The sequence below is a fragment of the Telmatherina bonti genome (assembly GCF_933228915.1).
Source record: "Telmatherina bonti genome assembly, chromosome: 10".
Taxonomy (NCBI): Eukaryota; Metazoa; Chordata; class Actinopteri; order Atheriniformes; family Telmatherinidae; genus Telmatherina; species Telmatherina bonti.
In genome coordinates, this window is record NC_136628.1 from 38,020,039 (window position 1) to 38,044,201 (window position 24,163).

Consider the following 24,163-nt stretch of genomic DNA (forward strand, 5'->3'; position numbering starts at 1 on the left):
AATCACATGGTTCACATGTGTGAATCATATCTGAAGAATGTGATAATCATGTAATTCACATGTGGATCAGATGAAATCCTTCCAAAACTACGTTTGTACATGTGATTCACATGTGAATGTATATGTGAACCACATGGTTTTGCTGTAAAGGTGAAAACGGTGAAGCAACAAGGAGGAAACACCATGGATGTCTGGTGTTTTCTTTCTGTTCATTGTGGTCGGCGGCGTTTTGCTTCTACGATTTTATCATGACGGATGTTTAAATGAAGACATCGACACGAGTCTGTGGCGTGTTGCTGGGCTGAAACACATGAAAATGAACACGTTTCTGCGGTTGAATCTTTTTACTGAGAAAAGCACATCAGCACCAAAACTGCTTCAGAAAGAATGAAGAGGAGGGTTGTGGTAGAAAAGTAAGGCGCTGGCGGCTCAACCGGCTGCAGGAGGAGGAATGCGAGTGTCCAAGATGAGACGAACCAATCAAAAACACTGTTGTTGGACAGTCACCCACCACAGAATTGGTCTTCCCATCAGACCATTAAAATAAATATCAAAATAATTCAGATTTTCCTGAAGATGTCGAGTATTTGGAGCAACAACACAGCATTTCTTTTATTTACTTCAACATTTATTAAAAGTCTGTTATTTTCTGAACCGGTTAATCTGATAATCAATCATTTATTATCAAATATAACAGAAAATTTTACAAACATCACCCGAGAAGCTGTAAACAAAAAGGTTTTTTCCTGTTTATATCTAAAGTTTCACACATTAGTGACTGACTTATTTCTACTGATCGCGTTCTGTGATGTTTTATTGTTGCTGTTCAGGAAAAAATGTTGTTTATTGTTTTTATTGCATCCATAACTACTGGTTATACGTCCAAACATTCAGTCCTGAAAACGGATTTTAAACACATCTGGAAGCAAAAACTTTCATCATTTACATTTTCAGGTACAGAAAACACGAGTGTCATATGAAAGATATCGAAGGAAAAAACATCGGCGAAGGAGTCGGAGATGTTAGCATTAGCTGCTAGCAGCTAGCTGTAAATAGATTACCTGAAGTTCACTCATTTTCCAGTTCATCATTAATCTTTCTGGATATTTAATACAACCCCTCTTAACATCTGTAGATGGCAGGTCGCGTGTAAAAACCATTATGATTTATTCATGCAGGTCATTACTTTAGCATGTTTAGATCCAGATTATGCAGATGCGACAGATTGTTTAAATTATCTTCTGATTTGACTCCAAAATAAAAACTATTTTGGTAATCAAGACATAAACTCATGAGAAAATATCACTTAAAATATTTGATGAATAAACTATTTAACGTTAATAAACTTGGACATAATCTGATGCTTCAACAAGAGTCGCCCCCTGGTGGCCGTTTGACAGACTCTCCGCATTAGCTTCACTTTCTTGATGTGTTCGCACGTCGTGAGCTGGTGAGAAAATTCAGTTCATAAAAACAGGATGAGAACACTGATTTGCTTAAATTGTGAGATTCTTTTTATGCCAGCTTCACAAATTGGACGTACATTAGCATTTGTCCCGACTTGCCAGCGGTTTCTGGTCCGAGCTATCAAACATTAGTCAACATGTCTGATGCTGATCGGGATCTTCCCTGATGTGAGATTTTATTCCAGACATTCGCAGAGATAAAAGTAATTCCCAAAAAAAGCTTTCTTCCCTTTTCCTGTTGTGGATGTCCACCACAGTTGTTCTTTTACACCTCGGTGTTTACTCATCCCCTTTCCCCGCCAGCGATCACAATTACTTCTTCTGAACTACGATCAGCGTGGAGACCGGACTTCTAGCGCCCCCCTCTGGTGGAACTAACCAGTTAATAGCAACATGTTTTACTGATATTTATATTTTTTAGTTTTTAGAAAAGGCCTAAAAAATAAAAACAGATTAAACAAAGTCATACTTAATGTCTTACAACCAAGTGGAAGTTAGTATGTTGATTCAGACAACATCGAGCTGCAAGCACAGCGTTTATCTGCAGATGTGTCGATAAAAAAACCTGATTCTGATCTTTTTATATTTTGTTTGCAGCATTTTAGAACTTGACGCTTTTCTTTGTTGCACGTGACAAGAAAACATATCTTTGGTATTTTGCACCTTTGTTCAAAGAAAAAATTCAGTATATTGTATCTTTCCTTGCAGATGAAACAACAAATATAACCAATTAATAATCAATAAAGACCAGATTCTGAACGGTTCAAACAGATTCCTGAACTCGTGTTTAGGTTTTATGTGACAGTAGAATAACGTAAAGCTGTCCGGTCCCTTCCTGAACGGCAGGTTGGGGTGAAACAGTCGTAGTTTACGGAGAGCAGCAAACAGGAAGTCCGACCGGACCTGACGGTACCGGACCGCTCGGCTCGGCTCTGACCAGTCCAACTCTCCGGACAACCGAAGCCTCTGAGATGCTCGTCATTTGGATTCGTCTCTTAAAGGACAAAGTGACGAGCGGTTCGGTTCCGTCCTCGTAATGCGTCCTCGTAACGCGTCTCCAGCAGCGCAGACGGTTGGGTGACAGGCCCCGCGGAGCGTTTAGCGTCCCCGCCGCCAGAGAACCAGACGCTAGGTAAACCGGGCTGAAACCGATCTGCTCGGCTTCTCAGCACATGGAGATGGTGACGTTGATCCCGAGGTTCCCGTTGTCTGCGAACAAATGCGCGATGGAGGTGTCGAACACCAAGCAGTCACTGTTCATGATGGCGGCCGCCACGCCATCGTGGATGGAGCGCGGTGTGGCCTCCCAGGTGAGCCGGCGCCGGTTGCCGTTGAGCTCCAGGCGGTAGGCGAAGTTTTCAGCCTGCTTCCGGGTTCCGATGAGCAGGACGACGGCGAAGAACTGCTGGTGGCCTTCGTATTTCTCCTGCTTCTCCAGGACAAGCATGAAGTGGTGGCTGAAGCACGACTGCATCATCACCCAGTCCACGGCGCCCGGGAGGTTGATATCCGTCGCCAGGAAGACGATGTCTTCCCCCTGTAGACAGAGAGGACAAGAAGGACTATCAGACTTGTCGGCTCAGTCATGAAGCTTTGCTGAATCAGCTGATTCATAAGGATACTGCCTGAAACCATGGCAACCACGTTGGAGGCCTTCAGTTCAGTTCAGTTGTTTCGTAGTAGGGCCGCAACTAACGATAATTTTAATGGTCGATTAGTTGATTAGTGCCGATTATTTCTGTCACACCCACCATCTGTGCTTCCAGGTGATGCAGCTTTTTGTCCAGGCTCCAGTATGTTTGACCCCACTCTCTCCATCAGCATCATATGAATGTCCCCCTGATTCCCAGTCAGTCACAACATGATGTTCTTTAGTAAAATGACTCCTGAACCAGTTGAATATCAAATATAAGCTTACAGAGATTTGTCACCTCATGTCGGTTTATTTTCTCCCCGTTTCATAATCTGGGAAATTTCCAGGAAACAAATCCGGGAAGGTGTGGCAAAGACCCCTTAAAAATTGAGGTTTCTGGGCCAAAACAGGAAACCTGACAGGTACGACAAAACTACGTAACTACCCGGTAATGCTAACTTACCTATCCAGAATGCCCCCAGAAACCGTGACTGCCGTGGTACGTCAACTCTGCGTGGCAGACGACACATTTCACCTTTCTGGACAGGTTGTTTAGCTGGAAAAACTCCCAAACTTCTGAAACATGAGGTCTAAAGCTGTTTTCACTCGACTGTTTAGGTGTGCTGCCATCGGTCTTGAGTTCTTCTTCGTTGGTTAAGAAGACGCTGCACAAAATGACCATACTGCCCCCTGCACTTCCTGAGTCATTTACCTGATGTGTAGCAAACTCCCAAAGCTGAACTAACCCCACAATCAGATTTTCTACCTCAAAGGAAGTCCATCCACATGTCTCCGAAACAGAGATCCATGGAAGCCGTAAAATTCAGATTCATCTCAAACCGTAGACAGACCCCGACATTAAACCAGGAACCCTGCTGGTTTTATCTTGTTCCTGGAAGGAAATGTCTACATAGACAGACTGTGGCACCCTTTTGATTCTGATCAGAGCCTGTTGTCCGTCACCCCAGGAGGTCCCTTTGTATCCACAGCACACAAAGACCAGATTCCAGAGCAGAACCTTTAAGCTCTGAACTCTAAAACTGTATAAAATCCTGGATGCACCCTCAGTACACCTGGATAAATGGACTCTTCCTTTCTAAATTAATCCAAGACTTTAACCGTTTTTCAGATGTGAAATCCACAGAAGTTAGCAAGTTAGTTAATTTCTGTGATTCCTTGGATGGAGCAATGGCGCCATCTAGCAGACACCCTCGAACAGGTTGAGATATGCATTTCAGGCTGATTAAATACCCAGTGATTAACATTATATGCTGTTGTTATTAACGACTCTGACTCAAAGTAAGAACTTGTTGTGTGGAAATGATTTCTTGACCCACCAGGTCTGTGGAAAGTGAAAATCATTGATGAAATGTAATTAAAATGTCTTGAACCTGCTAACAAACCGTTCTTCCCTTGACAGCAGCAAAACTGTTTGCAATGGTCATTGTTATAAAAATCCTTTACACTTCTTCTCATCTATAAATGGTTTTTACCGATATGTTTCGAGGTTAAAAAAATGTCAAGTTTAATTCCCTAAGAACTTAGTATTTTGACCGAACTTTGAGATGCCATGTTCCTGCGCTCTGATTGGATAATCTAAAGTCCGCCCCAGAGCGCCGGCAAATTTAACTGCGTGTCTTCCCGGAACTAGCACTTCTCTTTAGGTTTTTTCATCCTCTTGTTCTTCTTCTCTTTGTTTGTTTTACTCTTCGTTCGTTTTGCCCATGGCTCTTTATTTACTCTTCTTTTGTTTTTGGTTGTGTGTTTGCTTTTTGTCCTGTTTTTGTTCGTCCGGCGCCGTGTTTGCGTTTTTTTTATTACAGTAAATCCGCTTGCTCGACTCGTTTAGCACCAGAAAACTCATTCAATTCTGGCAGAACAATTTTTTGTTTCTGAGATATCAAGTCACACTCCGGCCTTCCCAAGACTGATCACTGACGTACGGACGACCTGCACGTTACTTTTTTCAACGATCCCCGGACTTTGCCGGCACCCGCAACCCGTGGATTCTTTTCGGAGTTGGGTCCAGCTTCAGACGTCGAACTAGGCGGTTTCAGGCGGTCTCAGGCCGACCACTGGATTCTTGTCTAGTGGCTTCAAGCGGATTGGGTTCCCGACCACCGTGCGCTGAAGTAAAGCTGACCCATTATTGCTCTGACTCCGATCACAAGCTGGTGCCTCAGTAAGCAGAGGATCTAGTGTGTTCTGACTCCTAAAACTGCCCTTTTAAATCCACCCCACGCGGTATCCGCCTGATAGTCTACCCTGATAGAAGACTAGTTAATTTCATTAGACTTGCCATCTTTCCAACCTTCCTAGTTGTCCAAGCATGTAAACTGCTTACATAACTTAGCTTTGGTAAATTTTATTCTACATTTTTGCTGTTGACTCAGCTCGAGCTTCATACTCTCTCTCTCTCTCTCTCTCTCATCTTGGCTAATTCATTATTTGATGCTTGCTGACGCTATTTCTGGTTTAGATGAATAATTTCTTTTGTGCCTAATGATTTTAACCGGTGTGGTTTTTAATAAAGTGTGTTATATTTTAAGAAGTCATGGTAGTGTGATCACTCTTTGAGAAGTGATTTCTTCCCCCTGATGAGAACTTGCGGTAAGCATATTCTGAGACTGATGGTTATCTGTTATTAGACAAATATCATTGTCATATTACGGTATTCCCTGCCTGACCGTATAACAAATTTAGGGCTGGGTGGCGCCTCGAGGTGTCTAAGGACATAGCAAATTAATAATAAACACCCACCGTCACTCAGACATTGGATCCCAGATTAACGTTAAAGATAATACGATACAGGTGTTTACAGTTCTTATACTGTCTGAAAAGCCGTGGTGTTAAGTTGCCAGGCGCAGTGTTTTATCAGCAAAGCCGTTACGGACATTTCTAATAGACGCGTCAACAATGAAATTTCGTGTCGATGAATTTTATTGTCGACTTTGTCAAAGAATCGTTGCAGCCCTATTTCATAGGATGAGCCACATCCGGCAGGGACAGAAATACGAGACAGTTTGGTTGGTTGACTGACTTTTGTTTGTTCGAATGTTTAGCAAACATCATCCTTTACCATAGACACGTAATCTGGATTCTTTTTTTCCTGCCAAAGCCACAAAGAAGAAGTTACAGCTAACAGTGAGGGACTGAATTTGTGGTTCTCTGTCAGTGGCAGTAGTGCCCTCTGGCGAGCGGCGGTTGTGACTGCGTGGGGGGGTGAGTGATCAGGCTCATGGCGAACACACACACACACACACACACACACACACACACATACACACACACACACATACACACACACACTCACACACTCTGACTATGACTTGCGCCGCAGTTTTTATCGGAATCAACGTCAACGGGAACGTTCTGTCCGGCGGTTTTAGTTTTCAAACTGAGGTGGATTTTCATCAATATTTACATCCGACAGAAACACAATCAGCCAATCAGAGAAGCCGGTTGCCAGCATCACTTTGTCACTGCTGCTTCACCATGGCAACCATAGCTGAGGGTCTGATTGGCAGATTTTTCTCTGCTTCTTCATGCTAGCAGCTAGCTGCAGATCCTCAGACTGTCCCATGGACGTCCACTAGTCCAGGATCTGAAGCGGTCCAGCTTCAGATCCTGGACTAGTTCCTCCCTGTACCAGGATGGACCCAGAACCAGCTCGACATTGCCCTCGCTCCACGTGGGAATTCCCAGTTTCCCATCATGACCAAACCCTTCCTGATCTCATGATGTTTGCTTCCGCCCCACCAGGTCAACTGGTTCCTCTGTCTGACAACATTTTCCCAGTAACGCAGAACCCAGTAAGAACCCGGCTCAACGCACCGGCCAAACCCGCCCGTCGTCCCTAGACCCGCCGGACCCGCTGGTTCTGACCTGCAGCGTGGTGATGGACTTGTGAGCGTGCATCAGGTGAGGCATGACAGCCTCCAGCGAGCCGTGCCATTTGCAGGTAGCTCCAGGACACGGACAGGTGTACGGCCTGAACTCGCACACCTCCTCGTGGTCGGGCTTCTCGCTGTGGTGGAGAGACAGCAGGCAGCCGGCGGAGGAATACTGCAGAGGGACAGAGAGGATGGAGTTACCCCCCACACAGACCCGCTGAACATCACTTTTCCATCTTTAAAACACACAAAGAAGAAATGCATAAACACAGCCGGAATGTTCCGGATAGTCGTGGCGAGGACGGTCCTGCTCTACGAGGGCATACCCGTCGTCTCCATGACGACGACCAACGTTTACCTCCTCCTCCTCGAGGAGGAAGATGGGGAATGAGGTTTGAAGAAGTCGTTTCTGAGAGAAAACATCCATAAACATGAGCAGGAGGGGGGGGGGGGGGGGGGGGGGGGGGGGGGGGGGCGGCATAGCTGTGGCGATAACAGCATCTGGCCTTGTGCAGACGCTGCCTGCTGATTGGCTGGTATGGCTTCGGGACGGCGAGGCGTCTCCACCGCCGGCTGTCTGAAAACATTTACGTCAAAATGTGGATTAAAAATTTAAAAAATGAAGAAATTATTCGTCCTTCAGCTCCACTCAAGATTTACCCAATCAGGATGAATTATTTACTCCCGTTTCCATGGAGACGGGAAGCAACTGGAGCTGATGGAAAAGGCAGATCGGACCGTCAGTCTCGCTGAACTGCGGGATGTGGACCGGAACAGGTCTCACAGAGCCGCGGGACCTGGACTGGAACCGGTCTCACAGAGCCGCGGAACCCGGACCGGAACCGGTCTCGGTGAACCGTGGGACCCGAACCAGAACCGGTCTCACCCCAGAAACTGGACCTTCCAGTCCTGGATATTCCAACGATGAGCAGAAAAACAGACTGGAAGATGTTTTTTATCTCACCAGTTTAAAACCAGTCTTTCATTTCTGCATTTCAACTGGCAGATGGAACCAGCTTACTAATGCAGGCAGAAGCAGCAAACTGGTGGTTCAGACCGATCTACGGTTCTGACTGGTCTACGGTTCTGACCGGTCTATGGTTCTGACCAGTCTACGGTTCTGACCGGTCTACGGTTCCGACCGGTCTACGGTTCTGACCGGTCTACGGTTCTGACGAGTCTATGGTTCCGACCGGTCTACGGTATAACCGTTCAGCTGGACGTCAGACAGATGAGGAACCTCAGCGAGTCGTTTTACTCATAAATATGTAATCCAGCCTGCTTGTTCCGATCCGGTGACACATTCCTTATTTACAGCAGCAGACCGACCCAGAACCTCCACGGGACCAGAACCACATGGATCCGGTCAATGTCCCGATGGGACAAATCAGGGAAAATCAGTCAGAAGCACCAGGAGAACCTGGTCCAACACACCTGAAGTTCAGCACAATGATTCAGAAATAAACATGTTTACAGCAGAAATAAACATGTTTACAGCAGGAATAAACATGTTTACAGCAGAAATAAACATGTTTACAGCAGAAATAAAGATGTTTACAGCAGGAATAAACATGTTTACAGCCTGGTACAAAAATCAATTTTAGGTTTAATAGGTCAGGTTTACCTTCATGACAACTGTGGGGGGGAGTGAATTTTTTTCTACAACGCCCGTTTAAAAGTAATTTAATCTCAAAGTTCGGCATATTTAGGGGCGTTCCCTTTTGATTGACAGGTACCCGATTTCCCGCTTCAAGTCAGAAGAACATAGAACAATCGCGGTTTTTAGCCGGTTAGCAACGTGACTTAGCTTTAGCCCGCTTACCTCCGTTAGCTGGTTAGCTCCTGTTATCTCCGGGTTAGCTCGGTTAGCTCTTAGCTACAGAAAGCTCAGAGTTCGCTCGATGTCAATCATCCACCATGACGCTCACAGCCCCCCTCTCAGCTCCACCTCTTTGTCCATATTTGTATTTTCCAGGTGAGACGACACGCATGCTCCTGCCAAGATGGTGATGGTAGGAACCGCCCACCGAGCTTCAATTCAGCTCTTCAGAAACCTACGGGTGATGTCACGGAGGCTCCGCCCATCTTTTACAGTCTATGATTTGCCCTGGACCAGGTGGGAAAACTTATTTATCTATATTTGGTCCCCACCAGTGGCTCAGGTGACTGCTAAAACACACATGTATGACACCAAAATATACTTGACTAAATACCTAAAAATATTTCCTTCAAAGAAACAAAAATCCCTGAAGCTGAACATGTGGGTAAATTATTACTGACCAGATGAATGACTGAAAGCCGGCCGATACCCACAAATCGCACCTAAATTTAGGCTCTTACTGTAAGAAAGCAAGTTTAAATATGGTCCCGATGTTCCCTGAAAGACGTCTACCGACAGCTGAATCATCATCTGATCATCATAAAGGAAAGAAAAACGCTGCGAGGAATCGAGCTAACGGCCCAGCAGGAGCTTCTTCACCTGATTAATTATTCATAAGCAGCAGGTCAAAACTCAGCAGAGGCTTCCTGAGAAGCAGCAGCTTCCAGGAAAACCAGAATATGAAATTTCACTGCCTTGTTTTCCGTTTTCAAGGCTAAAATAATGAAAGAATGTGTCGTTGTCACCAGCGGACGGAGTCTGTAGCGCCTTCTGCTGCCGTTTCTTTCAACAAGCCTTGATCTGGAATGTTTAAATGTCAGATTTTACTGATAAATGGTTAATTTTTATTTTAATCTTCAGACAGAAACTTGTCCTGCGCATCATTTTAGATTCACTGTTTAGAATTTGAGGCTGTTGCCGCTGGTAATGCGTCCGCATGATGGACTGTAGGTTCGCTTAGGCACGAGGTAATGTGTTGGGTACACGAGGTGCTATAGTACCGAGATAGTTAGGAAGAGTCTCGGTCCCCGTTTGCAACATGTTTTATAATCGTTCCTCCTCGTTGCAGCGACAAACACTCATATCTAACAGTTAGCGACAGACTAATAAACTTTTGTTAAAATATGACGTTACCAGTGCATTGACCTTTACACTAGTGCCCTCTAGTGGTGGCCTCCAGTAATGAATAATTTGGCTGCAACATGCTTTGTTTGCAGCGAGTATACATTAGTATAAGTATATGTTAATGTTATACGTTAATATATGTTACCGTTATACTTTAGTATATGCTAACGTTATTGTTAGAATAAGTATATGCTAACGTTGTACGTTAGTATATGTTAACGTTATATGTTAGTATAAATATATGTTAATGTTCTACATTAGTATATGTTAACGTTATACGTTAGTATATGTTAACGTTATATGTTAGTATATGTTAACGTTATATGTTAGTCTATGTTAACGTTATTCTTTAGTATATGTTAATGTTATACTTTAGTATAAGTATATGTTACCGTTATACGTTAGTATAAGTATATGTTACCGTTATACTTTAGTATAAGTATATGTTAACGTTATACGTTAGTATAAGTATATGTTAATGTTATACGTTAGTATATGTTAACGTTATATGTTAGTCTATGTTAACGTTATTCTTTAGTATATGTTAATGTTATACTTTAGTATAAGTATATGTTACCGTTATACGTTAGTATAAGTATATGTTACCGTTATACTTTAGTATAAGTATATGTTAACGTTATACGTTAGTATAAGTATATGTTAATGTTATACGTTAGTATATGTTAACGTTATATGTTAGTCTATGTTAACGTTATATGTTAGTCTATGTTAACGTTATTCTTTAGTATATGTTAATGTTATACTTTAGTATATGTTAACGTTATATGTTAGTATATGTTAACATTATACCTTAGTATATGTTAACGTTATACTTTAGTGTATGTTACTGTTATATTTTAGTATAAGTATATGTTAACGTTATACGTTAGTATAAGTACATGTTAACGTTATACTTTAGTGGAATATATCCAGCCCTAAAGCAGGAGGCACGCGATGGGTAATGTTTGCATATATTTATATAAAGTTTTAATATTTATTTCGAAGTAAAATGTTGTTGTTTTTTTTTTAACAAACAGAAAAATGTGCTGCTTGTAGAGACATTCATGAAAGAAAACCAAAAGCTTGCATCACAAATGAGCAGGTTTCCAGGTGTAAATATCTCAGGAAGCCATTGGCTGATGATGATGATGATGATGATGATGATGATGATGATGAGGAGGAGTCAGGAGAATCCAGGGTCATACCCACATTCATCTTAGAAACACCACGAGGACCCAGAAAGACATGAAGACGAACATATTTATGGGAAAACTTCACTATAAAACCTTCATCTCCACGGAAACTAGCAGGACCTTCATCCCCATGGAAACTAGCAGGACCTTCATCCCCATGGAAACTAGCAGGACCTTCATCTCCATGGAAACTAGCAGGACCTTCATCCCCATGGAAACTTGATATGTCCAACAATCTGACTGATATGACCCAAATTATAATTGAAATGTTAAATAAAATACAAACCAAAACAAGAAACAGGTGTTTTGTGTGTATGAAACATATTTCCAGTCTCTCTGCCAACCACCATCTCCGAACACACATCCAGATATGCGTTACCATGGCAACAGACTTCCATTCTGAGGCATCGTTTTGCAGGTCCTGCATGAACGTTGTGTCGTTCTTCAGAAGCAACGTCACACAAACAAGCTCAAAAATCCACAAATAAAAACATGGCTGCCAGATGGGCAACATCTGTTTGCCGTCTATAAACTGGAGCAGCTTAAAACCAGTCCGATGCAGGAACTGGAGCAGATCAGATTCACCGGAGGCCAGCAGGGACGGCATGTCCGCCTGCAGCGGTCGATACCAATCAGGCTAAAAGGGCTGAGAGAGGCGGTGAGACGGCTGGTAAATGAATCAGAGGTAAAGAGACACCCCGCCCCCCACCCCCACACTAAACCTTTTAAACTGGGAGGAAACCTGTCCAGTCTGTTTGACCGATCGATGGAAAATGGGAGTTAATGCACCAGAGTCTGAGACAATCTGGCTCTAAACATTGTCGAACTATTTCAGAAAACGACTCCATCTACGGTGCACGATATCCAATGTTCAGAGAAGCAGAAGGAATCTCTGTATGCAAGGGACGAGGCTGGATGCTGGCAACCGTCCGCAACAAAAGCAGACATGTGTCAGGAAAATGTTCCTCAGACTTTGAGGATTCCACCGCATACGCTGCACAATATCTGAGAATTAGGAGGAATCTCTGTAGGCTGGGGACAATCTTCCCTCCAGTAGAGCTACATTTACAGCAGACATGATTCTCTACTGAAAATCTCTGCATGGACTTCTAGAAATCCCTGTGAACATAGTTCATTCTGAAATATGCAGGATCAAGCTCCATCATGCAAAGAAGAAGGACCTAGCTCACTTAACCCTTTAGACGTCGGCGTTTTCCAAAGTAAATATCAAATTTCGACATGAAGAATTCAACAGGGTGTAGCTTGGAAGTGGGTGGAGATAAAGGAATGGAGTAAATGAGAAAGATGAGGTTATGATGTCCAGGGTGTATCTGATGGCAGCTGGGATGCGCTCCAGTTTCCCAGCGACCCTGAACTGGAACAAGCGCTGGTGGTAGGACCAGTTTTATTTTACTCCACTGCCTTCATGCTGCGATTCTAACCAGTTAATTCAATGCTCGAACACAAAAATAAAAATATTTCTTCACCTGTGGAACAGACGGAAAACACAGCATCCGATCATTTTACCCAACCCGTTCTTACCAGATGCACCGACACGCCCATCAGCTGCCATTTTTTCTTCGCCAACAAGACTAGCTTGTTTCGCAGCTTTAGAGGCTTCAGGCTGGGGTGGGGGGTCTAAGAAAAGGGATTTGGACTTGTATTTTCACACCACAGCTTGCTGACAGCGTATTTCCTGGATCTATCCTGCTTTAAACACAGAGATCGCGATAACTGTAGAATCATGATGATGTCTGGATAAATACGTGCAGCCATATTTATAATCTGCGTCTCAGCTGGAAGTAGCCTTCGCCAGCGACCACGGTTAACTCGCTAGCGAGACGTTTAGTTCCTTCTTACAGCGAACAGGAAATCTTTTACACTGCGGTCTTCCAGACTCACCTGGCTCCCCAGCAGTGGTTTGGTGCGTCCGACAGGTCGCCGGGCTCTGGCCTCGGGTCCCTGCTGCTGGCTGGTGTGAGCCGTCAGCTCAGCGGGACCAACCGACCCGACTCCGTGGTGGCGATGCCAACCCAGCAGGCAGCGCCACTGAGCCAGCTCCCTGAGGAGAGGCAGGCAGGAGGCCGGACACAACATCCACAGCTGCAACGACGAGCCCAATGGGAGGAAATTAGTCCACAACGTGACTTTCTGAGCTTCTGTCTGAGCGTTTAAAGCCGGGGCAGGTAACGTCTCTCTGAGACATGTTCCTCTGGGTGAAGTGGTTCCTCGTCCTGATAGTAGTCTATACATTCTGTCATCATGAACAATAAGAAATATAGTTATATAGAAAATATAGACCCCTCAAACTCTGAAGGCAAACATGGCTGAGAAAATGCAGGAAGAATTTCTCGGTTTGTTTGCCTCCTCCCGCTAAACAGCCGAGAAAGAGAAAACCGTTGGTGGAAAAAGCTGCGAACTAGAAAAACGCTCGGAGAGCGCAAACCTCCACCACTGCCTTTAAAAAGTCCCTGAATCCAAATGGTGATCCAGATCACCACCAAAATTAAATAAGTTCTTCCTTTTAACATTTCCAACAACTCTTGAAAATTTCATGAAAATCCATCCAGAACTTTCTGAATATAAACAGATAAACGTCGGTAAAAACATGCTTGGTAGAGGTGAGAAAAAAGCCTCGGATCACGCAAAGAGCAAAACCAGAGGGGGAGGAGCCAACATAAAGGGAGGAGCCTAGACGGAGGAGGAGCCCATATAGAGGGAGGGGCCAAGATAAGGTCTTGCTAGCTCCCAAACATTACCTACCCCGGCTTTGATCATGAAGTAAAACTTCTGCCCTGCGGACTGTTAATGAGCTAAAAAGACTTTAAACAGGTCACATATTGATTACCTGTGATAGAAATAATTGCTAGCGGCAGGCCTGACACACACACACACACACACACACACACACACACACACACACACACACACACACACACACACACACACACACACACACACACACAGCGAATATCTCGTCACATGCAGATGCGGGATGCTGATTCGAGAAGAAGCTACACTTTGCTCTGTTAACGTTTAGCATTATGTTAGCAATTTGACATCATTACTCGATACCCGTTGGTTCCACCAGGAGCGCCGCCACGCCCCCCAGGAGCACCGTCGCTCTCCGCTGGGCTTCGTGGACGTTCCCAGTAAGGCTAAACGTCGCCGATCAGAATCGGCCAACGGGTTCCAGAATATCGCCAAACCATTTAACAAATCTGGAGGAATTTCAGGGTGTAAAACAACAAGGGAGGAACTCCGTTCGGTTCTCCGACCCTGCAGCAAGAACCAGAGTTGACGTTGGCTCACTCTCCAACTGCTGTAAAAAGTGTTTGTCCCATCTGGCTTGCCGTCCATAAGCAGACAGCAGCAGCTGTTCAGACTGTTCTGCTGGATCACGTAGCCGAGAGGTTCCTGCACGGTCACGTAAAACCTGAGGTCGGTTACAGTATGAATTCTTTTATCGTCCACACACTCTGATTGGCTCATTTTCTGTAAACAGAAACTAAAATTATGTAAAAACTTTATCAGAAAACAGCCGCTGGAGTTTATTTCTCATGTCAGGCTCTGCTGATGTTCCAGATTTTTCTTTCTCATGAAAACACAAACTGGGAACTATTTTCTCAAAAACATTTGGGGTCATTTGTTTTGTTTTTTTTGTTTTTATTGTAAATCAATTTCAATAAATATTAAATATAAATACATTTTTTCAATCCCATCTGAAACAAACACCTTGATATATAATTTTAATCTTAATCTTATTTTTACTTATTTAAGCATAAATTTTTTGATTAGTTGTCTATTTCACTGTTTAAAAATGTTTTATATTGTAATATAAAAAGCTATAATTTTTTTTTTTTTTTTTTAAATGATTTTATTCCATAGCTTGTATTGCAAGTTGTGGAATAAAATCTCTGTTCTCCATGTTTTCCCGCCTCAACTGTGTGTTCTTCACGTTTTCCCGCCTCAATTGAGTGTTCTCCACACATGGCAATCGAATCGTGATAAATGGATCAAATGTTAACAGTTCACCAGGAAAATATGTTTACTTTCATATGCTGTTATAATTTCAGCTCCATATTCCTTTCTAGCACAAATGCTGGATAACAGAGCTCCATGCCGGGATTCAAACCAGTGCAGCTGCATGGAGGCGTAGCAGTTTCTAGATATGAGCTAACGGCTAGTTTTGTGTTCACGCGTCAGTTCTAAGACTGGAGGCGAGTCGAACTGAAGTCGTTTTCCTTCTCGTTCATGACGCTTTCATGACGCTTCCGCCCTGCCTGGTGAAAACTTTCATTCCTTCACTAATTTCCGTGTTTTTGTTTCCAAGTTGTCGCAAACTTCCAACCAGTTCGGGTGACGGCTCGTCATTTTCAGACATCGTGGAGACTTTTTACGCTGGATGCAGATGACGGATACGCAGACGGACGATTTGTTACCAGCAGGCGTAATTTTGTTCATTTTTAAAGAGCTTAGCCTTCAGTCACTTGACGCAGAAAGTGGAGCAATACCGCCGGAAATACCAGGGGGCAGTGTTGAGTTGTACAGCTGGCACACAACCAGTGAAAGCAACAAACCAGAGAAGAAGAGGAGGAGGAGCAGGAAGAAGACGACGCAGAAACCGGCAGATAAAGCGTCCTTATGAGTTTAGTAGAAAATAAAATAAAAAATTTTGATTTTCTTCTCTTTTCTTTTTTCAGACGGTTGTAAACAACTTACGTGCGTTACGGCCACAGACTGTATATAAAGAGATGGACATAGACTCCGTGACGTCACCCGTAGGTTTCTGAAGAGCTCAATTGAAGCTCGGTGGGCGGTTCCTACCATCACCATCTTGGCAGGAGCATGCGTGTCGTCTCGCCCGGAAAATACAAATATGGGCAAAGAGGTGGAGCTGAGAGGGGGGCTGTGAGCGTCATGGTGGATGATTGACCTCTAGTGAACTCCGAGCTTTCTGTAGCTAAAAGCTAACTGAGCTAACCCGGAGATAACAGGAGCTAACCAACTAATGGAGGTAAGCGGGCTAAAGCTAAGTCACGTTGTTAACCGGCTAAAAACCACGGTCGTTCTATGTTCTTCTGACTTGAAGCGGGAGATCGGGTACCTGTCAATCAAAAGGACACGCCCCTAAATATGCCGAATTTCGAGATTAAATTACTTTTAAACGGGCGTTGTAGAAAAAAATTCACTCCCCCCCACAGTTGTCATGAAGGTAAACCTGACCTATTAAACCTAAAATGGATTTTTGAACCAGACTGTAAACATGTTTATTTCTGTTGTAAACATGTTTATTCCTGCTGTAAACATGCTTATTTCTGCTGTGAAGTTGGTCTTTTTAACATGGGAGTCTATAGGGATTTGCTCTGTTTTGCAGCCCCTAGTGGATGAAGGGGGAACTGCAGTTTTATGCACTTCCGCATAGCCTTACTTTTAACCACCGAAGGTTGCCGCTTGGTTACAGCTACCAGCTGGGGTCAGAATGTAGAACTGAACCCAGCACTGCCCTCTAGAGGATGAACCGACTTTCCGTCATGGCAACGTAACAGATGGAGATGTACGACAACATTCGAAACGGACATCGCCATTTACGTAGATACAGGAACAGAACTGGGAGTGAAGTTTAGTCTCGTGTGAGAAAATTCCACGATATTTCATTCTTGTTGCCTGATTCTGCGATTCTGCCGACATTTTCCACATCATGGAAGGTTTATACCTGCAGGTGAGGGTAAAGTTGGTGTTGTGATGTCATCGGTTCAGACGTTTAGTTTGTTAAAAAAAGAAAAAAAAAAGTTGTTTAGATTTATTTGCTTTGCTTTTAGGTTTCCAAAATTCTTGTTCCGTGTCGATTCCTGAACTCATCTCTTAGTGGGTGTGGCCTAAAAATGGCCGATTTTACAGCGTTTTAGTTGTTTTTAGCCATTTTGTTTTCTTTTTATTGTGAAAGCTCCTGAAATTGATCAGGGTTGAGCCACCTGAGGTACTGCACAAGTTGTACAGACTACGATTCAGGATGCTACGATTCTATTAATTGATAATTATCAGGATTTTCATTGATTGTTTTGCCATTCAAGGTTTTTTTTCTCATTCAGCGGCTCCTTTATATTCATTTAGATTCCAGTCAGTTTCAGTTAGTCTCTGCTAGATTGTATTTATGTGGAAACATAAATCAAAAAATAACAAATCAAAGTAAATTTGTTGCATGTGAATTGATTAAAAGTGAATCGGTTCACCCTAAAACTTCTTTTGTTACTTTGAATAACTGAAATTTATTTAAGATAACTAATTAAAACTTTTCTGTCAATGGTTTATCCAGATTTAAACACCTGATGAATCTGTTTTATCCAGGAAAGAGAAGAAAGTTTTACATTATTGATGAATTTAGTCATGAATTCAGTGAAAACACAAAGAGCTGTGAGGAGTTTAAAGGAGAAAAATATAAAACATCAGCAGCAACTTTAAGTTTTTTAAGTTTGATGCTCTGAAAAAGATCAAAACTATAAACCTGTAAATGAATCAGCATCACTTCTCAATTCATTATTGATGAATCTGCTTATTAAATTAACAGATTGATTTATATTTACATTTATTTTAGATGACTTTGCTCCATTAAATATGTTTAAATATGGGTTCACTTACTTTATAGTTAAAGGCTGAAAACAAAAATAATCCTCATAAAAACCAGAATAAACAAATAAATTTAAAAGAGTAAAAATTTCTTATTTTAATGTAGGTTAGCAGAAGAATATGGATGATATTAAAAAATTAAAATACATCAGTCTAAATAAATAATAATCAATTTAATATTTAAATAAAGTAAAAGACATGAGAATAAAAGTGAGAATGAATTATTAATAGCATGGATAAATAAATGCATAATCAAGTTAATTCTGTCGTATATAAAATATATATAAATATTTTAAATAAATTGGAATTCAAATGTGAAATTATGTGATAAATAAATAAAATTAAATTAAAATAAAATAAAATAAAATAAAATAAATCCCAGTAGCTCTTGCTGCTCTAAAAAAAAAAAAAATCCAGATTCTTTTTTTTGGTTTTGTTTGTTCTGCTGTTGGACTCACAGAACAAGTGAAGCCTTCATCATCGTCATCATCAGATAATAATCAATAAGCTGATTAATCAATGAAAACAAGCAACCATCAAGTGAATCAACAATCCCATTCATCTTATTGTCAGGTCACTCAGCAGCCACCGATCGCACATAGAAGGAGGATAAACATAGGAGGGTAAACAAACATCAAAGCTATGACCAATCAATAATCAATCAGCACACACACACACACACGTACCAGCTCCTGGTGGATCTAAAGAGACGCAGTAGTGATGCAGCTGAACCTCTCTCTCTCTCTCTCTCTCTCTCTGCAGCACCAGAAGAAGAAAAATAAAATCAACCTGCTTCTTCTTCTGTGGTGCAAAAACAACGAATCCCCCCCAAACCCGTAAGCTAAACACGCGTGGCGGCCGTGTGTCGTGTGTCCGTCTGAGCGACTGGCGGAAAATACCACAACACACACAGCAACTCTCTCTCCTCTCTGTTAAAGTCTCTCTCTCTCTCTCTGACTCAGGCAGAAAAACACAGCTGCTGCAGCGCGACACACACACACACACGTGCGCACGGTGGGGGCGGGGACAAAGGAAGCTGATAGAAGGAGAGCGAAAGAAAAGGGGGAGAGTACCAATCAGCCGAGTGTGACCCTCCTCCTCTTCCTCCTCTCAGCATCTGTCAACGACCCTTCACACACACACATACACACACACACATTCCTGTTTACGTGACTTCTGAGGATCGCGAGTTACAGGGTGGTTTGTGGGGACCAGCTGTCCTCAGGTGGACCAGGTGGGTTAAATTCACAGCTGGAGACGGTTTTTAGTGCGATGTGTATGAAAAGAGGTGTTTTTATAGTTTTCAGAGTACGGATGAAGGTGACTTGTGACTTAAGTCTATGGATTCTTCAGATCCCCCATTAGCTACAACAAAAAGATGCAACAGCTCTTCCTGGTGTCCCGGATGGAGATTGGTTGAAAATATTAACATGGCACCAGAACGAGCCATTCAACCAAAAGGCCAGTGAGCGTGTTGTTTTTAACCTGACCTGTCCAGCATCCTGACGGCAGAATGATGGTCTGTGTCCAGGTTCCGGACCTGGTGTCCGAGTCTCCTGGTTCCAGACCTGGTGGCCCAGTCTCAGGGTTCCAGACCTGGTGGCCCAGTCTCCGGGTTCCAGACCTGGTCTTCGAGTCTCCAGGTTCCAGACCTGGTGGCCCAGTCTCCGGGTTCCAGACCTGGTGGCCCAGTCTCCGGGTTCCAGACCTGGTGGCCCAGTCTCCGGGTTCCAGATCTGGTCTTCGAGTCTCCAGGTTCCAGGCCTGGTGGCCCAGTCTCAGGGTTCCAGACCTGGTGGCCCAGTCTCCGGGTTCCAGACCTGGTCTTCGAGTCTCCAGGTTCCAGGCCTGGTGGCCCAGTCTCAGGGTTCCAGACCTGGTGGCCCAGTCTCCGGGTTCCAGATCTGGTCTTCGAGTCTCCAGGTTCCAGGCCTGGTGGCCCAGTCTCAGGGTTCCAGACCTGGTGGCCCAGTCTCAGGGTTCCAGACCTGGTCTTCGAGTCTCCAGGTTCCAGACCTGGTGGCCCAGTCTCCAGGTTCCAGGCCTGGTGGCCCAGTCTCCGGGTTCCAGACCTGGTCTTCGAGTCTCCAGGTTCCAGGCCTGGTGGCCCAGTCTCCGGGTTCCAGACCTGGTGGCCCAGTCTCCGGGTTCCAGACCTGGTGGCCCAGTCTCCGGGTTCCAGACCTGGTGGCCCAGTCTCCGGGTTCCAGACCTGGGGCCTCATTTCTAAAGCTGTTGCACAAAACCTGGCGTATCGTCAACGTTTGGGATTTATAAAACCACGACTTGGCGGTAAAATGTCCCTACCTCTACGCCAAGTCTGATCTTAGCGTACGCGCACAAAATCTGGAGAAACGGGAAATGGTAACATCAAAGCCAGAAAATAAAAAAGAAACCGTGTGAAATTAGACACATTTGTTCAAAATCAAATATTTACTTTCACACAGAATGTTGTAAATGAACAGCATTTGCAAAAAAAAAACCAAAAAAAAACCCGCATTTGATATTGTTCCTCCACCATGTAAAATGTCAACCATTAACTATGTAGGGCTGCTCGATCATGGCAAAAATTATAATCACGATCATTTTGACTGTTGTTTGATTGTTGTTCTCACTCATATGTAAGTCGCTTTGGATAAAAGCGTCTGCTAAATGACTGTAGAATAGAATAGAATAGAATAGAATAGAATAGAATAGAATAGAATAGAATAGAATAGAACAACACTGAGACTGGCCGCCTGGGAGTGCTTTAGGACGGGAGAGGCTCCCGCTGCTCCTTCCTTACAGTAACTGCAGAACAATATGTGCCTTCAAGTCAGTCGCCAAAACACCAGAAAAGTCTCTAATAACTCCAGTAAAAGCTGCTAGATTTGTCGCTTTTAACAAAAAAAGTCTCCAGATTTAGAGAGAAAGTCTCCAAGTTGGCAACAGTGTCTGAATGAAAGCAAAGCGGCTGTGGGAGGAGTTTACAGCACAGCGCTGCAACGCCAGAGACGCTCGATTAGCAGCTGAAGACAGCAGGAGAGGAAACTGCAGAGAGAAAAATAATCACACCCTGATCGTAGTTGAGAATAAAATGGACCAAGATGCACTTTCTCCCTACATTTTATTGTGTGACCACTTTATTTGTCCTTTCTGGATAAGTCCGGCGGTCTGATGAGACGCTGACAGCATCTGTCCCCTGCTGACCTCCTCTGTCTTTCTGGTGGTGGTGATGTCCATCCCGTCTCCACCAGATAAAATACTTTTACATTTTACAACATTATCTATTAGAATTTCTTCCTCATTTTCCAGAAAATTTCTGTTTTTTCCTGCTGAACCGTCTTCGCCTAATCTTTTATAGCCAACATGTGGGTGTGAAAAGATGTTCCCTCACGTGGTGAAATTTTGTGTTGATCCTGATTTATAAAGCGAAACAGGCGTGGGACGTGCTGCTTTAGAAACCAGAAAGTTTATTTTTGCTGCTTTTCCTGTTTTCCGTACGTACGCCACCTGTAGTCATTTGATAAATGAGGCCACAGTTAAACATGGAGACAAAACTATGGCTGTTTTGGGTTTTTATTGTGTCTTATGCAAGTATACTGCAGAAATCCACTGCAACATTGGACGCAGTATGAACACCAGACCAGGCAGAGGATCCTTAACGCCATCGCTATGGATTTACCCACAATGCAGTGCTACACCACATGCAGGAAGGGACTTTTTGTAGTCCACTTCCTGTATTTGGTCCGCTTGAAACAGACCGAGACCTGCGTTTGTAGGCAGACCGAGTCGCTTCTTTGTTCCGAATCAGAATTCGTTTGGTGCGTTCACATTTCCCCAAACGACGTGACTTTCCCAGCAAATGGACTCGGAAAGGCCGATGTGAACGTGTTCTAAATCTGCTGGACTACAGTCGTCTGGTGACAAAGACACAAAGTTGTGTATCGTCTGCATAACTGGGCCAATCACTGTCTTGTCCATAATATCCGCTAACCACAACGTATGCTAATCACAAAGGCCGCTAACCACAACACATGCTAACTACAATGTATGCTAACCACAATGTATGCTAACCACAACGGCGGCTAACCACAACGTATGCTAACCACAACGGCCGCTAACTACAACGCATGCTAACGACAATGGCCGCTAACCACAACGTATGCTAACCAAAACAGCTGGTAACCACAACACACACTAACCACAATGCACGCTAACCACAACGCACGCTAACCACGACATCTGCACAACAAACAGAGATTCAGGAACATTCAGAGCGGCAGTGGTCTGTCCATCTGGCTGCAGGGGGCGGGGGAAGTGTGTCTGCATCCAGATTAGACTTTTGGGGTTTGAAATGTAAATGAGGATGAGTAGGAAGATGAGCAAATTGCTTAAATTATATTAAATATACACAAAGTTTCAGAGTCTTTATGTTGTTGTTATTTCACCTCCAGCTCCTGGAGAGGCTTCATCCAGACCTGCACTAGAAAACCGGCCAGGAGTACCAGAACTTTTAGCCTCCATCAAAACCCGGACTAAGAAGAGAGACTTCCATCAGAACCAGGTGCAAAAACCTGAGTCAGGATCAGAAGCAGGAAGGAAAACCTCTGTCAGGTCTGACATTAGCAGCTACGCCGGCTGTGTTCAGCAAAGCTAATGCCATATTCCACACAGAGGGAATGTAATGAAAATAAAATCACGTATGTCAGGCGACAACATTTTACTGCTGAGAAAAGATTCATATGAATAAGTCTTCACATTCAGCAGGCTTGACTTTTAGAGTTAATATTTGTTTTTGTGTTCTTTTCACTGCTAAATCTAAATAAATCAGACGCGGCGTTGTTCCAGCATCTTTAGAGATAGTTTGTCCATCTTTATAACAGTGAAAGCGCCCATCCATCCATCTTCTGCTTCTTATCCGGGGTCGGGTCGCAGGGGCAGCAGCCTAAGCAGGGAAGCCCAGACTTCCCTCTCCCCAGCCACATTTGCCAACTCTGCGGGGGGGATCCCGAGGCGTTCCCAGGCCAGCCGAGAGATATAATCCCTCCAGCGTGTCCTGGGTCTTCCCCGGGGTCTCCTCCCAGAGGGACGTGCCTGGAACACCTCACCAGGGAGGTCCAGGAGGCATCCTGACCAGATGCCCGAGCCACCTCAACTGGTTCCTCTCGATGCGGAGGAGCAGCGGCTCTACGCTGATCTCCTCCCGGATGACCGATCTCCTCACCCTATCTCTAAGGGAGAGCCCGGCCACCCTGCGGAGGAAACTCATTTCAGCCGCCTGTATACGAGATCTCGTTCTTTCGGTCACGACCCACAGCTCATGACCATAGGTGAGGGTAGGAACGTAGATCGACTGGTAAATCGAGAGCTTCGCCTTCTGGTTCAGCTCCGTCTTCACCACGACAGACCGGCGCAGAGTCCGCATTACTGCAGACGCCACACCGATCCGTCTGTCGATCTCACGCTCCATCCTTCCCTCACTCGTGAACAAGACCCCGAGATATTTAAACTCCTCCACTTGAGGCAGGACCTGACTCCCAACCCGGAGAGGGCAATCCACCCTATTCCGGGTGCACATTTTATCATCAACATTCACCTGGATCTGCTCTCAGAACTCTAACTGTAAACCTCCACAACCTGCTTCCTCCTCCTCTTCCTCACGACTCGGCTTTCAGGAGTCTAATTCACTCAATTCAACTTTAATGTGTGTGTAATGGAATCAGAGATCAGACCGTCTGGGGAAGGTAAACCCACACCTGGCTACTGGTCTGGTGGAGATAAACCTGACCAGTTTGTCCATGAGGCAAACTCCCAGTTAAAAGCCCCTCTGCTTTCTGACAGACAGTGAACGCATCATGAACAGGACAGGTGGTTCCGATGTGGACCCGAACTTCGTTTGTTTTGGTTCCTTCTGACGTCAGCAGACACGCGCACCCGCGTGCCCGTGCCAGGAAGAAGAAGTTGCGGTGAAGCGGAGCGCTCGTGCGTGCCTGCGTGCGGGTTTACCTTGCAGGGGAAGGGCAGCGTGGAGGCCACCTTCTCCATGGCCAGGTTGCGGATGCTGGGGGACAGCGGGCCTCGGCAGGTCGGGCAGCAGCTCAGCTTCTGCCGGCACTGGTTGCAGACCAGGTGGCCCGACTGGCACTGCAGGATCGGCGGCAGGACGTAGTCGAAGCACACCGGACACTCGAACAGCGCCGTGAGCTCCGAGGGCTGTCCGGGCAGGTCGGCCGCGGGCAGCGACCCCGCGGCGGGAGGAGCGGCAGACCCCGACCCGGCCACGGAGCCCACACCGGCGGCTGCTGCTGCCGCGGCGACTGCTGCCGCGGCGGCTGCAGAAGCAGCGCCCGCTGACCCTCCGTGTT

At 44.5% G+C, this 24,163-nt stretch overlaps 1 protein-coding gene across 1 annotated transcript in view; it reads right to left on the reverse strand.

Annotated features, from left to right (window-relative positions):
- Positions 1–343: 343 nt before the first annotated feature.
- siah2l (seven in absentia homolog 2-like) overlaps positions 344–24,163 on the reverse strand; it is a 23,938-nt gene continuing 118 nt past the window's right edge. Inside the window, exons 1-3 of the mRNA XM_079248202.1 lie at positions 23,805–24,163; positions 6,985–7,164; positions 344–3,003 (exon numbers count right to left, since the gene is read on the reverse strand). The exon at positions 23,805–24,163 is cut by the window's right edge and continues 118 nt beyond it. Of these exons, the coding sequence (XP_079104328.1) occupies positions 2,632–3,003; positions 6,985–7,164; positions 23,805–24,163 (911 nt within the window). The 3' untranslated portion in view covers positions 344–2,631. The remainder of the gene's footprint in view (positions 3,004–6,984; positions 7,165–23,804) is intronic.